Genomic DNA, 9987 nt, shown 5'->3' on the forward strand with positions numbered 1-9987 from the left:
ATTTCATCAACAAAAATATGAATTTGTATATGTATCTATGCATACATACTTCTTATATCTGACATTGTGGCTCAGACCTTCTAACTTTACAGAATAAACTACCAACCTGTCTGGCTCAAAAGAGGTGAGGTACAATGCAGCCAAGAGTTTCATTTCCAGAATGAGGTCAACCACATTGTTGAAAGCTGTAACTACATGTGCCAGAGCTTCCTTGGCTTCACAGAAAACAAGTCCACTTAATCTGGTGACAGCTGCTCCCACACGGCACCCTAGCACACTCATCACTAGACGTCCACATTTGTTCTGTAATTCTGTGCAGCAAAACCACTTTTATAAATTATAGAGAAACAATTCAAATTAGCTGGGAAAGGAACAAGTCTACTGCTAATATTTTCCTCTCTACAAAGCAGGTTCTCTGTATACATATCTATAATCTAGGTTTGGAAAACCTCAGGTAAATAATATTATTATAATCAGTCTAAATAACCACCACAGTAAAAAAAAAAAAAAAGGCAAGTGCATACACAAGTATGTAAGTGTATAACAATCCTCCCTGACCTGGCCTCGAACCTAGGTCACTCCGGCTATGAGACCGAAAGGCCAGTACTAAACCAACCATGCCACACGACCCACTAAAAGCACACTCCTTTTGTGTGGCATGGTTGGTTTAGTACTGGCCCTCCGATCTCATAGCCGGAGTGACCTAGGTTCGAGGCCAGGTCAGGGAGGATTGTTATACACCTATATCAATGCGGTATTGCATTATTCCATCTTTCAAGTATGTAAGTGTAAAGAAAGACAATGGTAAAACTACTAGCTTATATTCATTGATACAGCAGACTAACCAGAGGCCTGAGGTTTCCACAAAGCTGTAACAATCATCCAGTGGTTGTCACATCGAGACAGCTGCAGGTCTAACTCCAGCGGTGTGTGCTGTAGTGACAAACATCTGCCCCCGTTGTACACTTTGCTTACAGTCCATACAGCATTTCTGTAGAAAAGGCTTGTATCATTATGAAAATTGTGCAATTATGCATACTTTTATCCAAGTAAGACTACATAAACAAATTATTTCCTTATTTTTGCTACATGGAAATTTCTAGAAGTGATGTATCATATTAAGCAATGTTTAAGATTTCCAATAAGTAAATAATTTAAAAATACCATATCGTCAAACTAGTGTTTGACGATACTTACTTGGACTGGAAGACAATGCAACCCTCTGTAGAACAACAGCGCTTACACTGCAAGCTGGTGTTGTCATGAGTCAAGTTTTGTGAAACTGACATGTTACCCTGCTGAAATGAGCTACTGTTGATCTGTAGTGCACTGTTTTCCAAGGACACTGTCAAGATGCTCTGGGCCATGGTCTCAGATAGAGTAGATCTCTTGACTGTGGTGGGTCTGACATCACAACTACTAGGGTATGAGGACACTTCTGTAATTTCCTCTGTGACTAAATCTGATCCTTTTTCCTCAGCCAGATACATATCATGCTCTCTCTTCTTTTCTTCAGCATTTCCAGACTCACTATCTACTTGCATACTGTCCTCAGTCTTTCTTTCTGTCACTAAAATCCCATGACTTTCAGTACTCCTGGATGTCTGCAGACAGTCTTCTTCGATAAGAATGTTTTTAATTTCTTTAACACTGGTATCAGCTATGCCAAGTGTCTGTGGTATATCCTTTACAGCCATTGCTGTAGCTGTAGGCTCCAGGCTGGTGAGGTAAAGTTTCATGGTTCCTGTCCCTTCACTATCATCAAGAATGGTTTGATGCCCATGTATGCTATCATTAATGTGTGACTTTTGGATTTCAACTGGATCATAAACTTCATCACAAACAGAAGTTGTCCTCACATCCTCCAGTTCACCTTCCACTGAATGTAATGTGTCCTCCTTCCCTTGCTCCTCAATTAGTGTCATCTCCTTCAGAATCGTTTCCTCTAACTGAGATTGTTCATGATTCATCATTGATATACGTTCCATAAATGAGCTCATCAATGGCAAGACAGACTCCACTGCATCAGCAGCTAGAGACTTTCTGCGACTCTGTGACTGTTGCTTCAGCTCAGGCGCATTGTGGAAACTCTCCAGAGGCTTTTCTTTCAGTCCAGATCCTGAATGCAGCCATGTCTCTGCATTGTCACCAGAGTTCTCCAAGTCAAGGTTGATGCCATCCAGTGACTCATCCACCGGGACAGATTCACCAATAGAGATGGACTGCATTTCTTCATTACATTTTTTGATGAATCCCTGATCAACCTGTTCCTCTTTTGTCATATCACTAGTCACTTCAGATGCCTGACCTGCAGGACAGGTGGTCACCTCAACATGACATATTTTGGAAGCTCCTTCTGAGCAGGTTACATTCATGTCTGAGGTGATATTCTTGTTCTTGTCATCCACTTTGCCTGCAACAGAAACTACAGACAAAGAACATTTGGGTCCTTCTTCACTAAGGAACACTTTGAGAAAGGACTCATCTGGAGACACTCCTTGCAGCCTTTTGCCACTTCCTTTAGCAAAATTCTCAGTATCCTCATTTCCTTCATTAGATTCAACATTGTTCATTGTTCTTTTAGTATTTGTTTCCTGTTCCTCCATCTGCTTGTCATGGGGGTCCCCTTCCCTCACTGGAACCTCAAGGAAAGACTGCAAAACTGGCTGTGTCTTTACTCTCACTGACTCACTAACAAAAGAGTCCTGCTGAACATCCCCCTGGCTGTCTCCCATCACCTGTTTACCTTCAACCATCTGTTTATCATTATTTTCAACATTACTGATTAGGCTGCAGTGGAATTGAGGGTCCAAGTTAAACATCACAGTCCTCTCTTCCTTTGGCATGCTAGCTTCTGCTTCTTGCGAGGTTGTAGTGGTTCGGAGGATGCTCTTTCTGCGCTTCTTGCTCACTGCTGGCCCGGTCAGTTCAGAGCCAAGGCTTGCTGCCTGAATTGTTTCATTACTGCTCAGTCTGGGAATCTGGCCAGCAGGACAAGTCATTTCCATGTCTGTTAAGAGCTTCTGAGTCATGTCACTGCTGCTTGTCAACTTTAGAATCTGATTTGCAGGACAAGTAATTTCCATGTCTGTATCTGTTTTTTGTGTCATATTAGTGTTTGTTGACTTCAGGATTTGACTCACTGGACAAGTCATTTCCATGTCTGCAGTGATCTTCTGTGTCATGTCACAGCCTGTGAATTTTGGCATTTGGCCTGCTGGACATGTCATTTCCATGTCTGTAGTGACCTTCTGTGTCATGTCACTGCCTGTGAATTTTGGCATTTGGCCTGTTGGACATGTCATTTCCATGTCTGCAGTGATTTTCTGTGTCATATCACTGCCTGTGAATTTTGGCATTTGGCTGGCTGGACATGTCATTTCCATGTCTGTAGTGATCTTCTGTGTCATGTCACTGCCTGTGAATTTTGGCATTTGGCCTGCTGGACATGTCATTTCCATGTCTGTAGTGATTTTCTGTGTCATATCACTGCCTGTGAATTTTGGCATTTGGCTGGCTGGACATGTCATTTCCATGTCTGTAGTGACCTTCTGTGTCATGTCACTCCCTGTTAACTTAGGAATCGGAATTGCTGGACATGTCATTTCCATGTCTGTAGTGATCTTCTGTGTCATGTCACTGCCTGTAAATTTTGGCATTTGGCCTGCTGGACATGTCATTTCCATGTCTGTAGTGATTTTCTGTGTCATGTCACTGCCTGTAAATTTTGGCATTTGGCCTGCTGGACATGTCATTTCCATGTCTGTAGTGATCTTCTGTGGCATTTGGCCTGCTGGACATGTCATTTCCATGTCTGCAGTGATTTTCTGTGTCATATAACTGCCTGTGAATTTTGGCATTTGGCCTGCTGGACATGTCATTTCCATGTCTGTAGTGACCTTCTGTGTCATGTCACTGCCTGTGAATTTTGGCATTTGGCCTGCTGGACATGTCGTTTCAATGTCAGCAGTGATTTTCTGTGTCATGTCACTGACTGTGAATTTTGGCCTTTGGCTGGCAGGACATGTCATTTCCATGTCTGCAGTGACCTGTGTCATGTCACTGCCGGTGAATTTTGGCATTTGGCTGGCTGAACATGTCATTTCCATGTCTGTAGTGATCTTCTGTGTCATGTCACTGCCTGTGAGTTTTGGCATTTGGCTGGCTGGACATGTAATTTCCATGTCTGTAGTGATCTTCTGTGTCATGTCACTACCTGTGAATTTTGGCATTTGGCCTGCTGGACATGTCATTTCCATGTCTGCAGTGATTTTCTGTGTCATGTCACTGCCTGTGAATTTTGGCATTTGGATTGCTGGACAAGTCATTTCCATGTCTGCAGTGACCTTTTGTGTCATGTCACAGCCTGTAAATTTTGGCATTTGGCCTGCTGGACATGTCATTTCCATGTCTGCAGTGACCTTCTGTGTCATGTCACTGCCTGTGAATTTTGGCATTTGGCTGGCTGGACATGTCATTTCCATGTCTGCAGTGATTTTCTGTGTCATGTCACTGCCGGTGAATTTTGGCATTTGGCTGGCTGGACATGTCATTTCCATGTCTGCAGTGACCTTCTGTGTCATGTCACTGCCGGTGAATTTTGGCATTTGGCCTGCTGGACATGTCATTTCCATGTCTGCAGTGATCTTCTGTGTCATGTCACTGGCGGTGAATTTTGGCATTTGGCTGGCTGGACATGTCATTTCCATATCTGCAGTGATCTTCTGTGTTACATCATCCTGAGCCAAGCAAGCCCTCTTATCCACAGTTTCACCTGCTAATGAAATTTCAAAATTGTTACAGGACTCAAAATCAGATAAATGGTGGATGTACTGTTGTAAGACTGCAGGTTTTTTCTGGGACTGCAACAAACTTCATTACTCAGAGAGAGAGAGAGAGAGAGAGAGAGAGAGAGAGAGAGAGAGAGAGAGAGAGAGAGAGAGAGAGAGAGAGAGAGAGAGAGAGAGAGAGAGAGAGAGAGAGAGAGAGAGAGAGAGAGAGAGAGAGAGAGAGAGAGAGAGAGAGAGAGAGAGAGAGAGAGAGAGAGAGAGAGAGAGAGAGAGAGAGAGAGAGAGAGAGAGAGAGAGAGAGAGAGAGAGAGAGAGAGAGAGAGAGAGAGAGAGAGAGAGAGAGAGAGAGAGAGAGAGAGAGAGAGAGAGAGAGAGAGAGAGAGAGAGAGAGAGAGAGAGAGAGAGAGAGAGAGAGAGAGAGAGAGAGAGAGAGAGAGAGAGAGAGAGAGAGAGAGAGAGAGAGAGAGAGAGAGAGAGAGAGAGAGAGAGAGAGAGAGAGAGAGAGAGAGAGAGAGAGCAAGAGAGAGAGAGAGAGCAGAGAGAGAGAGAGAGAGAGAGAGAGAGAGAGAGAGAGAGAGAGAGAGAGAGAGAGAGAGAGAGAGAGAGAGAGAGAGAGAGAGAGAGAGAGAGAGAGAGCAAGAGAGAGAGAGAGAGAGAGCAAAAGAGAGAGAGAGAGAGCAAAAGAGAGAGAGAGAGAGCAAAAGAGAGAGAGAGAGAGCAAAAGAGAGAGAGAGAGAGAGAGAGAGAGAGAGAGAGAGAGAGAGAGAGAGAGAGAGAGAGAGAGAGAGAGAGAGAGAGAGAGAGAGAATGAGAGAGCAAGCAAAAGAGAGAGAAAGAGAGCAAAAGAGAGAGAAAGAGAGCAAAAGAGAGCGAGAGAGAGCAAAAGAGAGAGAAAGAGAGCAAAAGAGAGAGAGAGAGAGAGCAAAAGAGAGAGAGAGAGAGCAAAAGAGAGAGAGAGAGAGCAAAAGAGAGAGAGAGAGCAAAAGAGAGAGAGAGAGCAAAAGAGAGAGAGAGAGCAAAAGAGAGAGAGAGAGCAAAAGAGAGAGAGAGAGCAAGAGAGAGAGAGAGAGAGAGAGAGAGAGAGAGAGAGAGAGAGAGAGAGAGAGAGAGAGAGAGAGAGAGAGAGAGAGAGAGAGAGAGAGAGAGAGAGACAGAGAGAGACAGAGAGAGACAGAGAGAGACAGAGAGAGAAAGAGAGAGAGCAAGAGAGAGAGAGAAAGAGAAAGAGAGGGAGAGAGAGAGAGAGAGAGAGAGAGAGAGAGAGAGAGAGAGAGAGAGAGAGAGAGAGAGAGAGAGAGAGAGAGAGAGAGAGAGAGAGAGAGAGAGAGAGAGAGAGAGAGCAAAAAAGAGAGAGAGAGAGAGCAAAAAAGAGAGAGAGAGAGAGAGCAAAAAAGAGAGAGAGAGAGAGCAAAAAAGAGAGAGAGAGCAAAAGAGAGAGAGAGAGAGAGAGAGAGAGAGAGAGAGAGAGAGAGAGAGAGAGAGAGAGAGAGAGAGAGAGAGAGAGAGAGAGAGAGAAATGTCTTAGGTGTTATGTTATGTCATAGAGTGTAACCTGCAGTCCAGCATCAAAGCAACAGCTTATCCGTCCTTAACCTCAATTTATCAATTATTTATAGCAAGATATGGAAAAGTTCAGAGTAATTATTATTTCATACCAGTAACAATACCACAAAAAACTTGCTTAAAGGTGACACTACTCACCAACAGATGGATTCAGAGTAGCATGACTAGGTTGGCAGCGACCAGTCTGTTCTGCTGTCGAACCAGGTTGAAGGTTCAAGAACTGGCTGAGGAAGATTGAAGTATCCGTACAAAGGTTATCTTGTGACTGGGAGAGTAACATGTCCTGCTCAGGTCCCTCATCCTGGGGACCTGACCTAGACTCCTGTGTTGCTTCTGTGTCAGGATTCATGTTCAAGAACTGATTCAGAAATGTAGAAGTCTCCATGTGTAGGTTGTCCTGTGACTGAGAGCGAGGTTCTTCCTTCTTAGATAGCATTTCAGGTGCTGAGGATGGGCCTGGCTTCATATTCAAGAACTGGTTGAGAAAGGCTGAAGTCTCCAACTGAAGATTTTTCTGATCCACAGTGCCAGCATCATCCTATCAAAAAACAATTTGTGGTAACATGGTACAAGTATGTCCAACTTTAAAATTAAGCACCAAATATGAAAGTTACTTGATCCACTGGTCACAGATGGTATGATTTCATGACATGGAAAATACAAATTGTAAATGAAGATGACATGTAGTATATAGTTGCCAGAAGCTTACCCAAACATTATTTTTTTTCTTACCTTAGTAATGAAAGACAACAGGATGGATAAACAACCAATAGTGACTTAAAAATATCATAGTTGCCAATCCTGCTTTCCAACTAATGATTACAAACCCATTCCCTGGACCCTATCAGATGTTTGGAAATACTTTGATCAATGAGTTAACCCTTAAATGGCAGGTGGTGTAATACTTCCTTGGTAGTTGGAATTGTAATATTACGTGCAGACTCAAGTATGTGGAAATTTACCCAGCTAAAGGTTACTTCATTACTCGGGGGTTAAACCATGACTTGCTAACAAATGTTCACAGTGCAAAAAATTAGCGATACTTAAATGGTGTATAGATCAGGGAAAACTGTGAATCATGTAATAATCTACAGCAACTCACAGCCACCTCCTCTTTGTCCACTAATTTCCAGGACTGTAAACTAAAGCAAGATGGCTGACAATAAGACTGTTTACCTGCTCATCTTGTGAAACCCCAGTCATCTCCAACCTGAAAAAGCAAAAACTAGTCAGAACTCTGCTCAGATCATCTCAATGAGACAATTGCAATGTGCATCAATATACACGTAGAATGATACACTGAAGCATGCTATAGTCTGGTCACTTAACTCTGACTGCTGGAGCCTAAAAACTTTTGAAACAAGACTGCTCATTGGTCAGTGAAACTCTGATGATCATTGTAAATTTAGTTCTTATTTTTATTAATGTTTCTGTACAATCCTAAACATAAATATATACAACATAGATCTAATTCCCATATCTAAGTAAGTAAAAATTCACACAAAAAGTGTCAAGTTTTTAAAGAAAATCAGTTCTGATTGTAAAGGTTTAAAAAGTTGATGAACAACATTTGAAGTAATCACTGACATGCAAGTGTTTGCAATCAACAAGGTTTTTATAATTTCAAAATGTAATTATGCCAATCATACACTCATTCTGTAAATATTTAATGACTGGTAGTTTTCTTTATTCTGTACAAAATTAGTATTTGTCTTTTTTTGTACTATACTTAGTAAAAACAGTCATTTCAATCATTATTTACCCATCAGATTTAGGACCAAGTGTAGTGATGTCCATAGAGGCAGAGGAGTCCTGAGGTGCAGGGGCTTCATAGGTGCTGTTCCACTCTGTGCTGGCTCCCATTGTGGCCAAAAATTCCCTGTAAATATAGACATTATGTTTACAAAATTTATATAAGTGGAATTTCATCTAGCATTTGGAAAATTATGTACTCCCAAAAGTTTACTAAAGTCAAAATTAACTAGACATGAACAGATCACCACAGCCTCACTTTATTGTGTTGGTATCAGCAAAGGAAACCCTCTTAAGAGAGCGTCTGGAATGGTGGTTGCTCTCCATGGCCACCAGGGGCTTTCTACCTGGAGACTCCTTCAGGATCTGTAAGAAGAGTGCTGTCTTAGTCTTTAGAACTTTATTAAGTGAAGCCAACTTTAACCCACCATGTGCAAGCCATTGTTCAGGCAATCACACCAGATCCCCTAAATGTTCATTTTCAAGCTTATAATGAAAGATAATACATGAGTAAAATGATTTCTTGTGATAATTAAACACCACAGCATGAGCAAATTATCACAGACATAAGTTCAAGCTTTTCAGTACATCAATGGTCAATGGATTCCTGTCACCCACAACTACTCATATTAGTAGGAACTTTGCTGCAGACTCCCCAATATCCCATAACCTTGGCCCCAATAGTAGGGGAAGGGCATGGAAGTTACCAGGGAAATTGCAGGGTAATACCGTATATGATAAATGGTACACCTTGGTACTCTGAATATTTACTATTATGATTTAAAGTAGTAAGCTACCCAGGCTTTACAGGGCATCTAAAATAACCCCTTTAAACTCCATTATTACCTCCTCATGAGAGACTAGCAAGTAATGTTTATATGGTTCAGAAAAAATCTGACTTACAAGTTTTTTCATTATACATAATAACAATTGACATTAATTGTTTACAGTTGTTCTGTACAATATGGATGCACTCACCAGAGTTAGTACTAAGTCCCCAATTCCATGTCACAATTTTTTTTCAACAATTTTAGTTGCCCTGAGTGGACGTTCCACAGGGAGGGTTGATGACAAACAATGTCCTCTTGTTATGTATGGCAAGATAAGAATTGAAACTCAGGAGCACCAAGTTTTTTTGTCTTGTTTTTTTGTATTTTTATTTGTATTTGTATTCAATTTGCCCTAGCTTACTGTATCCATACAGTAAATATTATAGTACAGACACACTCGCTAGACTAAGTTCCCTATTTCCACCTCACAAAATTAATTGTAAATGCCAATAGGCATTTACAAAGATTCTACTAATTCAGTTATGCAAAAAGTACCATTAAGAAATTGATGAAAATATATAAAGATGCAAAAACTCACCGAAGATCTGCGGTTATTTTTCCTTGAGACATGTTTCTCCTTCCTGTAACAGAAGGTAATCCTGGATTACAGAATGAAACAATTAACTCTCTAAAGTTTCTTTGCTCTTCAGGTAATCAATCATCTACATGCATACATAAATGTGAGTGAGTGAGTGAGTGAGTGAGTGAGTGAGTGAGTGAGTGAGTGAGTGAGTGAGTGAGTGAGTGAGTGAGTGAGTGAGTGAGTGAGTGAGTGAGTGAGTGAGGTATCGAGCCCATTACAGACACAGGTATTTGTTACCGAGAGTGATGCACCCTCCAGAGACGACGTCCAAACTCCAGAATAACATGTGAACCCAAAATCCAAATTTTTGCTACCTTCTATTTACTCCCAAGAGATGTGGGCAAGCCCCCCTCTACCCCCCTTTATCAACACTTCTTGCCAAATTACAGAAAATGCGACATTAAGAACTGTGCCTGTGTGAGGGTGTTGTGGACTTAGTCTTCAGCGGTGACATGAAGAGGGCATTTCG

The 9987-nt window shown here is 41.7% G+C and overlaps 1 protein-coding gene across 1 annotated transcript in view; it reads right to left on the reverse strand.

Annotated features, from left to right (window-relative positions):
- LOC125045316 overlaps nucleotides 1–9804 on the reverse strand; it is an 11227-nt gene extending 1423 nt beyond the window's left edge. Inside the window, exons 1-9 of the mRNA XM_047642521.1 lie at nucleotides 9737–9804; nucleotides 9474–9534; nucleotides 8365–8471; nucleotides 8116–8232; nucleotides 7530–7563; nucleotides 6492–6891; nucleotides 1198–4774; nucleotides 846–991; nucleotides 107–311 (exon numbers count right to left, since the gene is read on the reverse strand). Of these exons, the coding sequence (XP_047498477.1) occupies nucleotides 107–311; nucleotides 846–991; nucleotides 1198–4774; nucleotides 6492–6891; nucleotides 7530–7563; nucleotides 8116–8232; nucleotides 8365–8471; nucleotides 9474–9534; nucleotides 9737–9804 (4715 nt within the window). The remainder of the gene's footprint in view (nucleotides 1–106; nucleotides 312–845; nucleotides 992–1197; nucleotides 4775–6491; nucleotides 6892–7529; nucleotides 7564–8115; nucleotides 8233–8364; nucleotides 8472–9473; nucleotides 9535–9736) is intronic.
- Between the last annotated feature and the right edge of the window lie 183 nt (nucleotides 9805–9987).

Source organism: Penaeus chinensis, chromosome 37 (genome assembly GCF_019202785.1).
Source record: "Penaeus chinensis breed Huanghai No. 1 chromosome 37, ASM1920278v2, whole genome shotgun sequence".
In the NCBI taxonomy this organism is placed as follows: Eukaryota; Metazoa; Arthropoda; class Malacostraca; order Decapoda; family Penaeidae; genus Penaeus; species Penaeus chinensis.